The following is a 19,628-nucleotide window of genomic DNA, read 5'->3' as shown; positions in this document are numbered from 1 at the left end:
ATAGCCCAACCTGTGACCTCACACAGCCTACTCTGTGCTGTCACACACCCCCTTTCTGACATCACAGCTGCTCTGTGCCTCCATGACACAGCCACAGAGGTGCCGCTGTGACACAGCCCCCTCTGGGACATCCCCCAGCTCCTGCCAGTGCTGAGCCCCTGTCAGCTCTGTCTGTGCCCTGCTGGTGTCCCTGAGCTGCCCTGGCAGTGCCCTAGCCCTGCTGGGCTGTGCCCAGGAGCTGCTCCTGGCCAGAGCTGTCTCTCTGCAGCGCTGCCCTTGCCAGGAGCTGCCTCTGGGCCAGGAGCCCGGCCCAGCTCAGCAGCACAGACACAGCACCAGGACTTTAATCACCCTCTGGGGCTTTGCTGCTCTTTGTGTCTGCCATGGCCAAAGTGCTGCCTTTGGTGGCTCTGTCAGGGCCTTGCAGCTGCTGCCCATCCCTGTGCCCTGTGCAGCCCAGGCTGTCCTACGGTGTCCCTGCCCTGTGCCTCTGTCCCTGCAGGCTGTCGTCATCCCCCGCTGCCCCACCTGGCTGGCCCCTTCCTTTGCTGACAGCTCTGCCTCCTGCCTGCCTCTGCCTGCCCACACAAAGCCTTGGGCTGCTCCAGGCTCCTTCTGGGAGATGTGTTGCACCACAGCCCTGCACTGGCGAGGGAATTCCTTTCCCCTAGTGTCCAGTCTGGGCTTCCCCAGCTGCACTTGGGTTCTGCTGCAGTAAGCAGCGTAACAACTCCTCCAGGCCCCGGAGTCTCAGACCTCAGGCAGGCACCGATGACCAACAGGGAAAGGAAGGCAACAGGATGGCTCTTGGTTTAGCACTACCCAGGATCCTTTATTGTGCCAGAGCCCAAGAAAAGAAATTAAGGGGGTGGGGTCATGGGTTTAGGGGTGAAGTTTAGGGTTGGAGTCCAATAGCAGGAGGAGCAGGGGACTGCAAAGGGGTGGATCAAGGAGGACAATCAAGGAAAAAATCTAAGCTGGAGACATTGCAGTAGAACATAAACCAATGAGGGTACAGAAAAGGAAGAACATTGTGAGGCCATTCCTTATTGACCAGATGGGGTGGAGTATCTTTTCCTGGGCTTGAAAGGGCACACCCCACAGGGTGGATGGGGGGAATCTTCTTTAAATCACGCCCCTTGCCCGATGGTGGCTCTCTGGGTAGAATCCCTGCCTCCTGGGGTAGGGACACTCCAAACCCTTGGTGCCATTATTTCTTTCTCTGGCTGTTTTATACAATGAAGAAAAACTCCAGCCTCTCTGAAACCACCCTTCAATCCCTTTTGGGCTGCTCCTGTTCTGTCCTCAGTCTCAATACCACTGAGCCCAGAGCCATCAGCCTCTCCCTGCTGGTTATGTGAAGAGGCCTCCAAACCCCATCTTGGGAGATTTTTGGGTCCTCTCCAAGGTCTGTGAAAATGGAAAAATAGTGGTCAAAGGTATTTTCTCCCAAATCTTGCAGTGACAGAACAAGGCTCAATATCTCTGAAATAAATGAGGGTGGATTTACATTTGTTAAAAGGAGGAAATATTTTAAAATTATGACAGTGGCACAAAACTGCAACTGTTTTTCCAGAGAAGTAGATGCCTCATCCTCGGAATTGTCCAAGAGCAGGAGCTTTGTGCAACCTGACCCAGTGAAACCCCCTCATCCCCAAGCACAGAATTCCTGTTGTGTGGGTTCTCTGATGTGCTGGGTGCCCTCACAAAACTTGTGGACAGAATGTCTGCTGAGGGCAGCCAGGCTGCTGCAGGGGCAGTGACCTCTCAGCCATCACCATGGCAGCCCTGTCCCCTGGGCCTGGCTCTGCCCTTTCCTCTGCCCCTGCCTTGTCTCTGCTGGCATGAAGAGTTTTGTCATTCATATCTTGTCCCCAGGGTGCTGGGGCCAATGGCTTCCCAGGCCGGCTCCTGGAGCAGAAGTGGCTTTTCAGAGCCCAGGCAGAAATGAGCCCTGAGGCAGCAGCTCTGCAGTGCTGGCCACCAGGCCGGGCTGCCAAGGGAGGCTTCTGGCCATGGCCTGCAAGCAGCTGCTGCTGCCAAGGTGCCTTTGGTGCCTCAGGCTCTGCCTGGCACAGCTCCCAGCACGGCACTCTGCCCTTGTGCCCGAGCCCTTCCCTGTGCTGGGGCTGGCCTGGGGCTTTTCCTGCAGTGGGACCTGCCCTGCTCCTGGCACAGGAAAGGCAGTTCCTGCTGGAGCAGGAGGCTCTGCCTGCAATGGGCTCCAACAAATCCAGCCAGGCCCTGTTGACTCCAAAACTGCTTCCTAAAGCAGAATATTCTAATAATTGTTATAGGTCCTGTACTGTGAAGTAAATAACCGTGGTTAAGTTCTTTCTTCTAATCATGATCAGAATCAATCAAAGCCATATGTATAAAAATATATCAGGTATTCCATCATTAATTGTATGGGACAAATTGCATTAAGGTTTAATTCCACCTGTGCAGTCTCTACACCTTTGACAAATTCTGGGGCTAGGATTGGATCCAGCTGATCCCAGTCTCCTCTCTTAAAAGGAATTCTGGAAGTCTGGGGACCCTGCAGGGATTTGAGGATCCATGGTGGCTGTTGGATGTCATTCCTCCATCTCATAACCCAGCAGGATTTTCTGTAATAAAGAAATAAAGCTTTTGCCTGAGGCTCCCACTGTGCCCATGACAGGAACCCCTGGGAGTGTCTGGGACATCCCGGCTCTTTGGCAGCCTGGGGACTCCTGCGATGTCATCGTGGAGCCCCCGTCAGTGCCTGTGACAGATCGGTGCCTCTGCAGCCCAAGATGCCCTGCAGGTAGTTTTATTGAATGCATAATTTAACTTTTGTGTTGCCTTAACACTCACAGTAAAATAAGACCATTCTTCCCATTGGTTTCTGTGTTCTTTAAATCACCCCTGTCAGCTGGCAGAACAGGTATCAGAACCTGATGAAAGCCAGGCTCTGCTGTGATCTAGCTGGGCCCCATGGAATGCAGAGGGCCCCTGTCAGTCCATGGAACCCATGGAAGCAAGGCTCAGATGTGAAAAAGGCCTGCACCCAAGAGCCCCTCATGGAACCAGGGCTGCACTGTGTCACCGAGGGAGGGACCTCATGGCATCAGGAGAGCATTGTGAGGCTGTGCAACAACAGGGCACCAAGGTTCCATTGTGACTTGACAGAACCCCATGGACGTGAATGGCCCCAGATCGGGCCAAGAGACACTTCCCAGACAAAGCCCAAGGAGGGGATTTGCTTTATTCAGCCTGCTGGGTGTGCAGGGATATCTCCTCCTAACAGCGCACACAGGCACACAGCAGATTACAATATACGGTTACACTCTATGCATATTCATATTTCTCCTCAGAAAAGGTGAGGTTATATAAACGATTTCTCAGTACTCATTACAATCATTAGCATACACGAGGCACAGGTGCAGTGCACACTGGTGGTGGCACTGAGGAAGGCTCTGCGTCTTCCTCGGGGGTCTCCTGATGAAGGATGGACGTCTTCATTGCCGTGCCCTTTTCACCTTTCTCCTCTAGGCATGCACAGTCTCTTGTTGGCTGTTTCAGCAATTTCCTCACTGGTTTTAGCAAGCTCTGCCCTTCATTCCTGCCAGTTTTGTTCCCTATTTCTTGCAAAGTTTCATGCTGTGTCTTTAGCTTGTGGCTGAATTTTTGCAAGCGTCCATACTGGGTGCAATGTCTCTTATTCTTGCCCAAGTATGCCTGGACACAGTGCTTTTAACCCTTTCACAGCCACAGACTGGAGAGCCACTCCTGGACACTGGGAATTCCTGCAGGTGCCTCCACCTTTGCAGCCAGTGAGGCTCCAACCTCACTGTGAGAGGCCACAGCTTTTACACTGTTAGACAAACAAGCTGACATCAGTGCTAGCGTGGGAATAACTGGTTTAATTCTCCTGTTTGGCTTCTTCCAAAGCCTGGCCACGGCTCAAGGAGGAACCAAGGGAGGTGACTGATCCCACAGCCCCAAACAAAGCCAGATGGGGCCTTGTCCAGTTTCCAAACACAGAAAGGTAAATCCATGTTTCACCAATGAACACATACAGAGATCATATTGCTAATAATGACTCATTAACGAGCAGATACAAATATAACATTTGGTTGGAAGGTTTATCTAAAGGTCAGCTTTGGCTCGGGGCCTGTTGTTGAGGCTTCAGTCAGGCAGGGTCTGACTAAAACAGCCCTAATTAGTTGTTATTCTCTATGTTCTTTATTACAGCCCACTTTTTCTTGAGACTGTGTCTCTTTTTATCTCAGTACTCCATTTCCAGCACAAGGTGTCACAACAACTCTAACATGGAACCATAACACACCAAGTGCTCACACCGCAATGATCACAGTGACTGCCATGAATGCATTTCACAGCAGCCTCCAATTTGGGAGCCAATCCCACCAGGAAGAATTTTCTTCTTTCTGCCACTCTTCTCCTGATCTTTCTATCAAGGAGATTCCTGATTGCTGGACCTCAAACCCAGCACTGATAAACATCCCTGCAACATTCCTGTCCTACAATAGCCCACGTTCCTCCCTGGCCAGCAAGCAGATAATCCAAGGCCATGTGGTTCTGCAGAGCCCCATTTGTGTTTGTTGGAGCTCACAGGAAGTACTATTGGATATTTTCACAGCATCATTTCTTACTTCTTCTAATAATCAATTTAGCTTGTTAATGTAAATTGGGGGCAGCCGTGCACAGCCAGGGGATTCCATTTCCCCAGTGGGCCATTGTTAAGGGCATGGAGCACATCTGGGAGATGGGTTCTCCATGGGGACAGGTTCCCATCTCCTCATTTTGTCAACTGCTCTTTTAACAAACCTTCACCCATTCAACCAATGCTGCAGCTTGTGGATGGTCTGGGATATGAAAAACACAGCAGTCTTAATCACTGTATTTTTTACAGTAACAGACAAAGCATTCCGCATCACAGTATAAACAAATCCTATAAAAAAATGCCAATTTCATCCCTTCCTCCTTTATTCATTGTACACAATTCACAAAGTTTACCACTGACATTTGGGTCTTGGCCAGTCCTTTTCTCTAGGGTATTTAGTGTTTACAGTGAGCAGCCAAAGCTGACAAATTATTGTCAGCCTTATTTCACATTATCAATTTTTAATTATACAGATATAAATATAGATTATTGTGTTATATATAATTATTATTATTATTATATCACTTGCACAAACAAACCTGAGCTCAAGATTGAAACCTTCTTCTGTCACTCCATGTGGGAGTGTTCCAACAACAGTTTTTCCTTCAGTTAGTGCTGTTTCCAATGTGTCATTAACAAAATTCACCCTTGTCTTCCAAAAATGCAATTTTTTTTCCTTTTTCCATATGCAATTTTTTGGATGCATTTTAAGACATCCAGGGGTTCAGCTTCTTTTAACCAGCTGCCCCACTGCTCACATCTGCTCTGACCTCAGCCCACTCCAGAGCCAGCCAACTCCAATGAAGGGCTTCCCATCTGGGAATTTCTGATGGGACCGATTCATCACATTTACATTTAAAAATGACATTTTCTTGTCATCTGGCCCGACTGTGCCAGTTTTGTTTTACCAGTGGGCAGGGTCAGCACCAAAGACACAGACTCCAACTGAAGGAATCAGTGTCATTTACTGCAGCTCAAAGCAGCAAAGGATCACAAAAGGAGCAGCTCAGCAATGCAGCCAATCAACAGAACCAAAGATTGCAGCAGTGATTAAGAAAGATCCAGCACCTGTTACCCTCAGACTTCAGCATCCCCCAGATCCACACAGCAGCGGGGGAAGCTGTCCCAGCCAAGGGCTGCAGAGCCACTCCTGGACACTGGGAATTCCTGCAGGTGCCTCCAGCCACAGGTGAGGCTCCAAGCTCGCAGTGAGAGGGCCCAGCTCTGACAGTGCTGAATGAACAAACTGACAGCACTTCTGGTGTGGGAACATCTGGTTTCATCCTGCTCTTGGGTTCCTCCCAAAGCCTGGCCAGGGCTCAAGGAGGAACCAAGGGAGCTGACTTTGATCCTTCAGCCCCAAACAAGGCCAGATGTCAGATTTCATGGCCCTGTCTGGCTTGCAAATACAAAAAGATCAATACATGTGTCAGCTACATCTATCACAATGCTAATGACCATGCATATTTCATTAATGAGCAGATACAAAGATAACCTTTGGTTGAAAGGTTCATCCAGAGGCCACCTTTGGCTCAGGGCCTGCTGTTCAGGCCTTGGCACTTCAGGGACGTGGTTTAGTGCTGGGCTTGGCACTGCTGGGTGACCAGCTGAACTGGATGAGCTCAGAGGTCTTTTCCAACAGAAAGGATTCTGTGATTCCAGGATTCTATCTGCTGAATTCAGTTAGGTCCAGGTTAGCAGCACTCATTTGCTCAGAAAGTCTCCTCTTGCTCAGCTCTTGTGGCCTGAGGCTTCAGCTCCTTCAGCTCCTGGTGCTAAGCTGCTCATGCTGAACGAGACGACTTGGAGAGAAAAACACAGTCCATCCAATTCCTTCTGGGACACAGAGAGGGGAGGGTGTGGAAACAGGAGCATTGTTTGGTGAGGCCTCCTCTCTGTCCTTCATGGCTTTCAGTGCTGTGAACCAGCCAAGAGCTTTCTCCAAGAGTGCAATGGAGCAGCTGTTCCTGCTCCCAGGTCTGGCTCTCTCCAGTCTCTGACCTTGCTTGGCTTTGTCCCTCTTGCTATGCCCTCTGTTCCCCCAGGGCTCGGTGGCTGCTGCCCAGGACTGTGGGACTGGCACAGATCCAGTGGTCGAGACCCTCCTTGCTGTGGCCTTGGAGCTGCCTGGGCACAGCAGCCTCTTCCATCTGGAAGCTCCCCATGGACAGGGAGTCCCCAGCTCTGTTCCTTGCACAATCTCCAGGAGCCCAGGGCTGTCATCTCAAGTCCCTGCTGGCACTGGGGGCTCCCAGGTGCCTCAGGCTGCTGTGACACCGCTGCACACAGGAGGGAAGAGTGGCAGGGGCTGTGCTGAAATGTCACTATAGGACACAAGACAACACGACGCAGAGACGCTGTTGGTCTCAAGGCAGGAAAAAGGGCAGGTTAATTTATTTACTCCAACATTTATAGATTTCCAAATATGACAGTGGATTGGAGGGTGAAAGTGCCACCTCTCCAAGGACAAACAAACAGTCCATCAAGTTTCTCCTCCTCCATAAAAGAATGCAAAACAATAAGTTGTTTACAGAAAGTGTGTGAGAAAGTTTGGTACAAGAATGCAAACATCAGAACACTTAGAAAATCTTAAAAAGTCAAGGCGACATTGAAAGTCAGCTCCATGTGCTGCTGCTGCTGCTGTGGAGCCATTTGTCCAGCCCTGGCCCAGAGTCAGGGATCAGATCCAGGCCCTGCTGCTGCTCCCTCGGGATCAGCCCCAGTTTGGGTGTTGCTGTCAGGGCCAGCAGGAGTAGTGGCTGGAGCAGCAGGTGCTGACAGTGCCCCAAGCCCTGGGGCTGGAGGGGTCCCTGGGCTGGGCTGGAGGGAGCTGCCCCTTGTTCTCCCTCTGCCCCAGGCAGAGCTGGGCCAGGCACAAGTGGGGCAGCACAGCCAACAGGGAGCCTGTGAGCCTCTTCCAGCCCTGGCTGCTCAGAGTTTGGGCCTTGGAGCCCCAGGTGGCCAAAGGCAGCTGCTGCTGGTCCCTCTGTGTGCCCCTGTGTTCAGCAGTGCTGCTCCATCAGTCTGTGCCCAGCAGTGGGGAAAAGCCTCAGCCCTGCAGGGCCAGGAGCTGCCGGGCTCTGCCTGAGCAGCTCAGCCAGCAGGAAGGGAGCTGCTCCACATGGGAACCAGGAGCAAAGGGCTGCAGCACCTCGTGCTGGGGCAGAGCCCGAATTCTGAGAGGGAATAACAGAGTTATTCATGTGCATTGCTGCATCGGCACTGCGGGTGCTGTGCCAGCAAACACAGAGTTCAAGATGTGCAAAAGAATTCTGCAGCTCTTGACTGGATCAGGATGTCAGCAGTGCTGAACTCCAGCACAGTCCAAATGAAACACTTCACACCTCTGCTCATATCTGCTAGATTTTTTTCTTCAGGGTGTCCAGAGAAAAGTAAACAGAGGAGGAGCCTACGTTTTCATTGTTTATCAGAAATGTATCTCATTTTGCTGTACATTCCTTTTGTAGGACGAGTTCTCTGTTAAAAACACTGGACAAAAAAGAAAAGAAAAAATATGAAAGATAAAACCAAAAAACAAATGCGTAGTGAAAATCCTTGGTAACTTTGGATTAAGAGGCAACTGATCTTTTTAAGAAGAGAAATCAGTTACTCTGTAAATGTTCTGATGGCATGGATTCATCTTACTGACCTTGGCATCCCTTTTTTAAAACATTCAGGGTTTTGTTTGCAATACTATGTTATTCTAAATTGTGATGGAATCAATAGGAAATTGAAAGATCTATTATGCATTTATGCATTACTGTGTCTGGAGTGTAAAAATATTGCAGTTGGAAATTTGGATTTAAAGTGTTGCAAATGAAAGTTATAAATCCCAGTGGATTGTCTGACAGCAGCTTTTCCTAGAGGATGTGCAGCACTCTACCGACTTCATCAGTGGGGTTGGGGGTACTTGGACCTTTGTCCTGTGCCACTCTGAGAATGTCATAGAATGGAACTTTGCCTGCCACCAGCCCAAGTCACCCTCTGCCACCAAACCTCCTTGGACCTTGTGTCCCCCAGGCAGGCACAAACTGTTTGTGCTGCTCCCGCTTTTGCACAAACCCACAGAGAGCTGGGATTTTTCCAAGTCTCATGTCTGCATTGGGCCATATTCCTAAAGAAGCAGCAGCCCATCCCAATGAATATGGCAAGTTATATGGATGGTTGTGAGCTCCACTTCCTACCTAGAAATCCTGAAACTGCTTCTGAATGCTGCTCCTTCAGCTCTTGGACATCTTCTCACACAGAGCTGGGAAAAAAATCCCCTGGTCTCTGGCTAAAGGGTGAGTTATGCCAAAGTTGGAGCTCTGTGCGAAGTCTCTATCCATCCCTCTCCTATTAATATACCAATATGTGGGGGTGTGCATGGATGTGTCTTGTACACAAAGGAAGGAGTGTGCAAGCAACGTGACTGACACTTTCACTGTCCATGTTCTCCCATACCCATGGGTACAGAGACATTATGGAAACCCAGGCACACACAGAGCCTTCTGCCCCTGGATACAGAGACACCCAAGAGCCCCTGGCACACACAGACCCTTCTGTCCATGGATGCACAGACATCCAAGAGCCCCTGGCACACACAGACCCTTCTGTCCCTGGATACAGAGACATCCAAGAGCCCCTGGCACACACAGACCCTTCTGTCCCTGGATACAGAGACATCCAAGAGCCCCTGGCACACACAGACCCTTCTGTCCATGGATACACAGACATCCAAGAGCCCCTGGCACACACAGACCCTTCTGTCCCTGGATACAGAGACATCCAAGAGCCCCTGGCACACACAGACCCTTCTGTCCCTGGATACAGAGACATCCAAGAGCCCCTGGCACACACAGACCCTTCTGTCTCTGGAGGATGGAGTGTGGTGGGTGGGGGCGGTTGGTGGGCAGCGAGTCCCGGACAGCAGGCCAGACCCAGCTCCAGCCCTGCCAAGGCTCAGTACCAGCTCCTCTGGAATGGGGAAGCCCTTCAGCCTTGTCCCTGCCCAGAGGGGCAGTGCTGGCCTGGCAGCACAGGTTGTTTTCCCCTCAGGCTGCAGGAGATGAGAACACAACACTTGCCAGCACTGAGTGCGAGGCACAGCTCCGGGTGCTCCCCATGAACCTCAGCTCTGGGAGCACTGTCTGCCCCAAGCTCCAGGGGCTGCAGTGGGAGCCCGGCTGGGCTCTGCCCTGGGCCATCCTGCAGGGACAGCTGGAAACAGGGAGCATTCAGCTGCCACAAACAGCCAAGCCAGGGCTGCAGGGCAGCTGCTCCAGCCCGGACTGCACTGCTGTGTGCTGTGCTCTGGGACTGGGGCTCCCCACACAGGGGACTGGACTGGTGTGCCAGAGGAGACAGAGAAGCTTCAGCTTCAGCCTCACTGAGGTGGCTGCGTGGGCTGGGAAGAGTGGGGAGGCTCAAGGGGATTCACAGAGCTCATCCTGCTGCAAGGATGAAGAAAAGGGAGTGGGAACTCAGCAGTGAGGAGAGCTGAGGGCTGGAAAGTGGCTCTGAATGACACTAAAATCCCACTGGACCTCTGAGACATTGCTGCTCCTCAGCCACTGACAGCATGAGTCCCTAAACCTGGGGGCTTGGCCTTCCTTGTGGTCAGGGGCATCAAGGAAGGCAACAAGAGTGATGGAGACTGCAACAGGTTGGTAACTTATTGGGGGAAAATAGGGAGCAGTTGAAAAGTAAAAGGCAGGTGGGGGAGAGAACTGTTCAGAGAAGGGCTGAGCTACATCTTGAGAAAGCTGAGAAATGTCATTTGTAGTCATCCCAGATTGATTTGATTTCAGAAGGTATTGAACAAGTTTAATTTTTGGGAGGTGTCATGTTTTCCCTTGGAGGTGTACACTCTGCAAACTTGAGCTGTGTTGCCAAAATGCTCAAGCAAGTCTGTGCTGCAGGTGACACCATTTCTTCTTTGGCTGATTCCAGCCTGGTGCTGAGCTCCAGCAGAGCCCTGCCAGAGCCCAGAGCAGCTTCAGCATCCGCAGAGCCTGGCTGCAAGGAGAGAAAGCAGAAACCACCCGTCAGCTGAGGGCTCCTGTCCCCTTGTCCCAGCTGCCCGCGGTGTCCAGGCCGTGCTGGCCGGGCTCAGAGCTGTGCCCAGAGCTGCCCATCAGTGCTGCTTTTGGCAGCTAGGCAGGAGGGCAGGACATGTGCCCAGCCTGCATCCAGCCATGGCACATCCACCTGCTCAGCAGCTGCCCAGAGCAGGATGCTCCTGTGCTCGCTGCCATCTCCCAAAAGCTCTGATCCCACCCTGCCAAGCAGACAGGCACCCACCTCACGCCATCCACGGCTGGAAGAAAAGCTGGTCCCAAACGATGTCCTCAGCCTGCTCCAAGGGCACGGCCCATCCACGCCACAGCTGGTCCCAAGCACTTCCCAATCCAGACTGGACCCCACCTGGAACGCTTCCTCTAGAAAAACAAACAATAAATTATTGAAAATAGATAATAGACAAAAAGGGGAAAAAACAACAGATGTAAAAATCTTATCTCTGTCAGGGTCTTGAGGAAGCACCAACCCCTGCATGTCCACCCACGGGAAAAACACACCCATGGGTGAGGGAAGCCCACGCTTTCTCCTTTCCCCCTGCACTGCCCCCCAAAATAACCATGATCTCAAAGCAAACAAGGGCAGTGGAGCAGCCCAAGCCCTTCCTTGCCTGCACAGCAAAGCAGCCCTGCAAAAGTTCTGGAGTCCCACCTCTGCTCCCACCATGGGGGTTTGTTTGTATCGGGCTGGCTGCCCCAGCTCCAGCCCAGGGCACGGTGGGTGCTGGGGGCTGTTGGCAGGGCCAGGAGCCCACTCCCATTTCGTACCCATCCCAGACCATGGCCCCAGCCCTGCCAAAAGCAGCTGGGCAGCCGACTGAAGGATCAGCTGCATCTGCCACAGCAAAGAGGGGAACCTTTGGTTCTTAGCCAGGCTGTGCAATGCCCAATTCTGGGAGCATCCCCCTGCGTGTGGACTCATCTGTAAATTCGCTGTGGAGCCAGACTTTGAAGAAGGTGCCAGAATTGAAGGCCATCATCTTCAGCTTACCAGTGGCCAGGTCCAGGGAGAGGTTGTCATCCTTGATGTCATCCTCGCTGTCTCCTGCAGCAGCAGCCCCACCTGGTACAGCTTCTCTGGGGGCTCCTTCTCCTTCCCTGGGCTCAGACCAGGCTGTCAGGGCTCTGCCCAGGGCCCCAGCTGTCAGGGAACCAGGACAAGCCAAATCAGCTGGGATGTTGGCCACCAGGGCTGGGCAGAGCAGCTCAGCTCCAGCACAAGGGCTGTGTGCTCCCATCTGATGAGCCCTGGGCAGTGACACAGGCAGGACAAAAAAGTCTGGGTTTCTTTGCTTCTCATTACCAAGGCATGTGTGCAGCTGTAACTTACCAGGGCCCTGCAGCACAGTGTGCCTGTGGCTCTCTCCCTTCTTCTAGGGCAGATGAATATCCTGCATCCAAGGATGACAGAACACCTCTTCTAATGAGGGCCTTTCCACGTCCGGCATGGATAAACACCACCTGATGAGATCTTGGCACTCTGGGCAGAGAAACCAGAAACGGCCAGTCAGTTGGAAAAGGCTTCTGTTGGCTTTGCCCCACTATTCCCATGCCCACTCCATGCTGGATGTGCTCAGAGCTGAGCCTAAACTTTCCCATCAGTTCCCTGTTTTGGAGGAGAGCAGGAGAGCAGGACATGTGCCACCTCCTCAGCAGCTGCCAGAGCGGGATGCTCCCGAGCCTGCTGCTGTCTCCCAGCACTGGCATTCCCCCCGTGCCCAGAGATGAGGATCCACCTGGAGAGAGCCGTTGTGGCAGCGAGAGCTGATGGTCCCAGCTGATGTTCTGGCCCCTCCTGAAAGGGTGCTCCCCGCAGACCATCTGGTGCAGCACGATGCCCAGGGACCAGATGGTAGCTGGCTCGCCATAGTACCAGCCAAAATGGGTCCATTCTGGGGGGCTGTATGATGGTGTTCCTGTGGAATACAGATGGAGTTCATCAGGGGGATGCTGCTGGCCCCAGCATCCCTGGGCGTGCCGGGGCTGCAGCAGTGGCACACGGGGTGACCACTGCCCTCTCACCAGCACCTGGGACTGGTGTACAAACTTTGGGTTGGAAAAGAAGCCACTGGTGTGGGAAGGGGACAACGGAAGCCCTGGCAAGACCAACCATGACAGAAACACACTTAGTGCTGAGGGAAAACCATGCCTTCATCCTCCCTGCCTGCATTGTCCCAAAATACATTATGAACCCAGAACAAACCAGGTGAGTGGACCAGCCCAAGCCCTTTCTCACCTGCACACCAAACTGGCTGGGGCACAGGTTCCAGGCCCCCCCATCTCTGCTACCCTCACCCACGGGTGTTTTTGTTGGGCTGGCTGCCCCAGCCCCAATCCTGGGCAAAGTGGTGGGCAAAGGCTGCCAGCAGGGCTGGAAGATGGCTCCCCACCCACCCCTGCTCAAACCCAACTCGGCTGAAGACTCCGTGCCATGAAGGTCAGCAAAAGGGAGAATCCCTGCTGCCACACCCAGCTTGGGCCCTGAGATGCTGGGCCATCAGATACCAGAACCGGGAGCACAGCTCTGTGTAGGCTCACCTGCAAAATGAATGTAGGCTGTCTTTTGCAGGTAGGTGCCACAGCCGAAATCAATCAGTTTGGCTTGCCCGGTGGCCAGGTCAATGAGGATGTTTTCTGGCTTGATATCCCTGTGCAGGACCCTGCAGCTGGTGCAGTGCCGCACGGCCTCCAGCACCTGGCGGAACAGCTGCCGCGCCACCTCCTCGGACAGGAACCCCCGTGCCCGAATGAAACGGTGCAGGTCCTGAGAGTGCTCTGGCCGCTCCAGCACCATCAAGATGTCGTTGGGGAGCTCAACCCACTCCAGCAGCTGGACCACACCGGAGAAGCCATTGGACACCTTGACCTGCAGCACAATCTCCAGGGGTGCGCTGGTGCCGTCGGGCTGTGGGACGAGCACGATGCCGTCAGTGGGGCTGATGCCGTGCCGGGGGTCAGGAAGCTCTCAGCCAGCCCGGGATGCTCTGCGCCCTGCGCTGGCCCCACGCCGCTCTCCTTTGAGGTGTCCTGGAGGCTTCCACCCTGCCGGGCCTCGGCTCATCCCTGCCCAGCACAGCACCTCGCTCACTCACCAGCTCACCCCAGTGATGGACGCGGTTCTGTGGCACCCTTTTGATGGCCACCTGCAAGCCAAGTGCAGAACAGGGCTCAGCTCGCTGTCCACCCTGCCCAGCCCCATCCTCCACCCGCCTCCTCCGCCCTGCTCCTCCTCCTCCACCCCCTCCTCCTGCGCCCGCCGCCGGTCCCGCCGCTCACCGGGGCGCCGTCCGAGAGCCGCGTTGCTGCGAAGACGCTGCCGAATCCGCCCCGGCCCAGCAGCGAGCCCAGGCGGTACCGCTCCTTCAGGCGCTGCTGCGCCTTCCCTGCGGGCGGGACGCGGCTGTCAGCGCTCGGCCCGGGGCCAGCAACGGCCCCCGAGCGCCCCTCACCCGCCCCGGCCCGGCCATGCCCCGGCGTTCGCTCCCTGCAACGGGACAGCGGCGGAGCTCGGGCCGGGGGAGCTCGGGCCGGGCAAGCCGCAGCGGAGGTGGCGGGAGCGGCAACACCGCGTGTGTCCTCCGCGGGCCCCGGGAGGAGCCGGGGCCGGGCTCGGGGTCGGGCTCGGGGCCGGGGCCGGGCTCGGGCCAGGCGGAGCCAAAAGCCGGCGATGCCGCCCCAGCCCCAGGCATTGACTCCCGCCCAGCAGCGCCAGCGCCAGCACGGCCAGAGCCGGGCTGAGGCCAGGCGGCGGCGGGACGTCCGGGGGCGGGCACGGGGCAGCCCCGCCCGGGGCCGGGGGCGGGCCGGGGGCATGGCCCGGCCCGGCACGGGGAGAGGGAGGCGGGGAGAGGAGGGGAGACCGGGAAAGGGGGAGCGGGAGAGGTACGGGGCAGCGGGAGAGGGAGAGGAGAAGAGACTCTCAAGTTTCTTCTGTCGCTGCTGCTGCCGCCACTGCTGCTGCCGCTGCTGCAACTGAAGCTCCGGGGCCGTTTGTCCCCGTGTCCGTTTGTCCGTTGCCCGCTCGCCCCCGCCCCGAGCCCCACGTTCCCCGAGGGCAGCCCCTGAGCCTCTGCAAACACGGGAACTTTGCCGAGTTCAGCCAAGAGCCAGAGTCTGGACTCCTGCACAGTGGCTCAGGATTGCCCTCGGTCCCTGCTGTGCATTGTCCCTGCTCAGGGTCAAACACTCTCAGAGCACAATCCCTGAATGCAGAATTTGTACCTGACCCAAGCACTGCACTTATCTCTCCAGCATTGCTTTCCAAGAAAAACAGGGGAAACCAAACTCTGTGTAGGTCATGGTATCTTAAAATGTCTAAAACTTGCCAACTCATGGATCTTAGTGGTGAGATCCATTTGGAATTAATGGGATGGAGAAGTAGTGCAAGATGGAAAAGGGGAGCATAAAAATAAATTGAGAAAAACGTCTTGAATTGTTTCAGTTTTCATTTAATATCTTAAAAGCTCTTTCAGTTTTTCTAGAATCTTCTCCTCAGTCCTGTTTGCTTTTTCCAAGAACCTTTCCTGGAGAACGAGGTGCAGCTTCTGTCACAAGGTGTGCCACCAACTGCAGCTTTCCACACTGTGGGTACAGCACAACTCTTGCAGCAAAGCAGGACAAATATTTGAAGAATTTTGCAGCTTGTTCTTTTCTTTTCCTTGTGGGCTGGGCAGTTGTGCCATTGGTAAGGTTTTCATTGTTACTCTTCTACCCTAAGCAAACATGACAGGCTACCAAGAACTCTTAGGGAATGCAAGCCTGACTGAATGCAAAGAAAGAATCTCCAGAGCCTGCAGCCAGAAGTGGAGAGCTGTGTGATAATCATTCCAACACCCCCAAGGACATCTTGAAAGTGATCTAGAAGATGAAAATGGGCTGACAGAAGGAGTTTGTTTCTGTGTTCAGTTCAGATTCTGCTACATCTGAAATCAATTCTACAGTCTCCATCTAAATCAAGAGTACAATCAGTTCATGAAAAGCACCAGAACAAACTGGACCTCTAAAGAGATGACAGAAAGAATCTGAAAAGGAAAAAAGCAGGAGAAATGCATTTCTCAGCACTGCAGTACTTGCCTACCTGAAACCCTCCTCCATTTCCTCTGCATGCCTGGATCTGGCAGTGTCAGTTCTGTATTCGGTGGTGCCTCCAGCCCTGAATCCCCTCATCTACAGCCTGAGGAACCAGGAGCTCAAGGCTGCAGTGTGGAGACTGATGACTGGACATATTAGGAAACATTAAACTGCTGGCCAATTTCTGCAAATCACTTATAACAAAATTAATCTTTGATAGTTCTGTTGGTTTGGTCCATTGATTTCCCTGTCATTTTTTTTTTTTTTAATATTCTTCCTAAAGCTAGACCATTGTTTCTGCTATTTCTGACTTTGTTTCTCTCCACCTTTGCTGTGGCCGCAGACTGTGACAATGAGGAGGTGTGCTCTCAGTGGCTTTAAAGGAACTAAAAGATCTCCCAGCAGAGTTTTCTGCAGAGATCCCCCTTTTGTTGCCTTCTCTGGAGCTGCAGCAGCAATGTCTGTGTGCAGAGCTGGGGGCAGATCAGTGCTGGCACAGCAGCTGTGCCCAGCAGCAGCAGCAGCAGCACTTGGTGTTGCCAGTGCTGCTGCCGTGGCCCTGCCCCGCTGCCCTGGTGGCCCTGGTGTTGCTGTAGGGCCTGAGTGCTCTCGGGGCCGGGCACAGTCCTGGGGGTGGCAGTGCCGGGGCTGCAGCAGGGACAGGCCATGGGCACTGCTGGGGCAGCGCTGATGCCTCAGGCCAGGCCCTGGGGGCTCCAGGCTCCTTGCCCAGGCTCTCTCAAGAACACGGCCAGGCCAATGCTCAGCACAGAAAAGCCCCAGGGTGAGCAGCCCCAGGCTGGCCGTGGGCAGGCTGGGGGCAAACAGCATGGCTGGGGCTCTGCAAGGGCCCTGGGGGAGACGGGAAGGAGCAGCAGAGCAGGGGCTGATCCATCCCCAGTGCACTGCACAGCCCAGGGCAGCGTCCCAGAGCGTCCTCATGGAGCTGCCAACAACATCCCCCCTCTGCAGCCCTGGCCTCTCCCCCAGCTCACAGAGGTGCTGCATCCTTGCAGGCACAGACACGGCAGCACTGGCTCAGGAGCCCCTGTTTGCATTGCACAGAGCAGGTGGGAGCACACCCATGCTGCTGCTGTGGGGACATGAACCTGAGGGAGCACAAATGCCATCAGCCCCTGGGGCCAGCAAGGGCTGGGGGACACCAGGGAAACCACTCAGCTTTGTCGTGGCCTCTGCAGTCAGCCAGAAAGTTTGTTCCCATCAGCTGGGAGTTTCCTGTCCCACTGCAGACCCTGTTGCTCAGAGCCAAGGCTGCCTGGCAGCCAGCCCCAAACTGCCCTGAGCATTTCCTTTGCTCCACCTTTGCTTTCTTTACCCATCCCTGATCCAGATTTCTTCCTATTGCCCAGCCCTGTTCCCTGCCCTGCAAACAGCCCATCCCTGTTTGCCCTTTCCTCTCTGGCCCCACTCCCCATTGCAGTTCCTGACTTGGCACCATGGGAACGTCCCTTGGGCAGCAGGATCATCCTCCAAGTGCTGCAGGAATTGTCTGCAGGCTCCTGCAGTGCCTGGTGCTGCTCCCTTGCCAGAGGCACCCCAGGCCAGGGGGGCACATCTGGGCTGCTGTGTCTGCCTGCGGGCCTCCCTGTTCTGGGCAATGAGGAGGAGCTGCAGAGGCTCTGCAGGACTGACAGGATGGGCTTTGGGGCTGGGAGGAGAAGCTGAGGGACCTGGGCTGCTGGAGCTTCTGAAGAGGAGGCCCAGGGCTCATTGTGGAACTGCCCCAAGGGTGGTTTCAGAGAATCACAGAATCAGCAAGGTTGGAAAAGTCCTTGGAGATCATCAAGTCCAACCTGTGCCCTGACACTGCTTTGTCTCCCTGAGCCTCCTTTTCTCCAGGATAAACCACCCCAGCTCCCTCAGCCACTCCTCACAGGACTTGTGTTCCAGACCCCTCCCCAGCCTTGTTGCCCTTCTCTGGACACGCTCCAGCTCCTCCATGTCCTTCCTAAATTGGGGGGCCCAGAACTGGACACAGCACTCGAGGTGTGGCCTCACCAGTGCTGAGCACAGGAGAAGAATCACTGCCCTGCTCCTGCTGGCCACACCATTCCTGATCCAGGCCAGGAGCCATTGGCCTTCTTGCCCACCTGGGCACACTGCTGGCTCATGTCCAGCCTGCTGTCCCTCAGTCCCTGCAGGTCCCTTTCTGCCTGGCTGCTGTCCAGCCACTCTGTCCCCAGCCTGTAGTGCTGCAGGGGTTGTTGTGGCCAAAGTGCAGGACCCAGCACTGGGACTTGCTCAACCTCACCTTGTTGGATTTGGTCCCTGGATCCAGCCTGTCCAGGTCCCTTTGCAGAGCACTCCTGCCCTCCAGCAGATCCACACTCACACCCAGATGGTGTCATCTGCAAATGTACTGATGCTGGACTCAGTCCCCTCATGCAGATCATCAGTGCAGATACTGGAATCCACGCTGGCTGGCTCTGATCCCTCAGCCATCCTGTGGGTGCCCTGTGATGGCTCCCATGGTGATCTGTTCCATAACCTTGCCAGGCACCAAGGTCAGGCTGACAAGGCCTGGAGTTCCCCAGATCCTCCTTCCAGCCCTTCTTGGGGATGGGCTCACATTGGCACCTCCACTCCTCTGGCATCTCCCTGCTGAGCCAAGTCTGATAGTAAATGATGGAGAGCAGTTTGGGGAGCTCATCCACCAGATCCCATCTGCTCCCAGAGACACCTGTGAGCACCTGAGTGGCTGAGCAGGTCCCCATCTGCTTCCTCCTGGATTCCAGGGGGCTGTTCTGCTCCCTGTGCCCATCTACCAGCTCAGGAGAACACTTGTCCTGAGGATGGCCTGTCTTATTGTTGAAAACTGAGGCAAAGAAGGGGTGAAGTAGCTCAGCCCATTCTTCATCTTCGGTAACCATATCCTTCACAATAAGAAATGCAGGTTGTCCTTACCCCTCCTTTTGCCATTAATGTGCTTATAAAAACATAATCATTGTCCTTCACAGAAGTATCCATATTAAGTCCTAACTGAGCTTTCACCTCTCTCATTTTCTATCTGCTCAACCTATCAACATCCTTAAACCTTTCTTGATTTACCTGCCTCTATGTCCAAAGGTGATGCACCCTCTTTTTAACCCCTAAATTCCTTGAAAAGCTCCATGCCCAGCCAGGCCAGTCATTTCCCCCTCTGGGTCATCTTTCTGCACAAAGGGACAGACTACTCTTGCTCCTTCAAGATTTCTTTTTTGAAGTGTTTCCTTCAAAACAAAATCCTTCCTGGAACTCATTGTTTTTACGGGCTGTTTCTCTTTAAAAAATCAATACCCCAAATCTGCATCCTCAGTAGGCCAAACTCTGCTCTTATAAGTCCAGGGCAGAAAAAATTTTGATGCCCCTCCTTCTTTCATGGAATATTGAAACAACTCAATAATTTCATGGTCACTGTGCCCCAAACAGCCTCTGACCAGCACTTCTCCCACCAGCCCTTCTCTGTTTGTGAGCAGCAGGAGACAGAGCTTTCCTTGGGAGTGGGAATTGCAGGAAACCTCCCTGTTGGGAAGGATGAAAGTTTGACAAGAAAGTCTCACAGATATGTATGCTTAGCAGAAAGATTTTTGAATGTAGAAGCTGAGGAAGGAATAGAGATAGAAGCAAGTTTTGATATAGAAGAAAAGAATTGCTGAGCCAGTCTTACTGGATAACCAAGGAGGCAAAGGGTATGTTAGTTAGAAGGGGGTTTTTATGACTCAGAACAAAGGATAAACCCATCTCAAACAAGATGTTTTTACCAAGCAGAAAGATAGCACAGGCAAACAAGTCAGCAAATGTTGCAAGTAGAAAAAAGGTCTCAGAATTTTCCACTGCAAGAAAACTGAAAAACA

General features: G+C 53.7%; 1 protein-coding gene across 1 annotated transcript; it reads right to left on the bottom strand.

The window, feature by feature from the left end:
* Window positions 1–11,863: 11,863 nt before the first annotated feature.
* LOC135299801 (serine/threonine-protein kinase pim-1-like) lies at window positions 11,864–18,652 on the bottom strand. Its single transcript, XM_064419224.1, has 6 exons — window positions 18,561–18,652; window positions 13,981–14,188; window positions 13,797–13,847; window positions 13,243–13,609; window positions 12,441–12,620; window positions 11,864–12,184 (listed from the first exon to the last, which is right to left on the bottom strand). The coding sequence occupies exons 1-6, from the start codon at window positions 18,650–18,652 to the stop codon at window positions 12,078–12,080; spliced, it is 1,005 nt and encodes a 334-aa protein (XP_064275294.1). The 3' UTR covers window positions 11,864–12,077.
* Window positions 18,653–19,628: the final 976 nt, after the last annotated feature.

The sequence above is a fragment of the Passer domesticus genome, chromosome 4 (assembly GCF_036417665.1).
Source record: "Passer domesticus isolate bPasDom1 chromosome 4, bPasDom1.hap1, whole genome shotgun sequence".
NCBI lineage: Eukaryota > Metazoa > Chordata > Aves > Passeriformes > Passeridae > Passer > Passer domesticus.
Note: the sequence above shows the minus strand (reverse complement) of the source record. Positions and strands in the feature narration are given on the sequence as shown.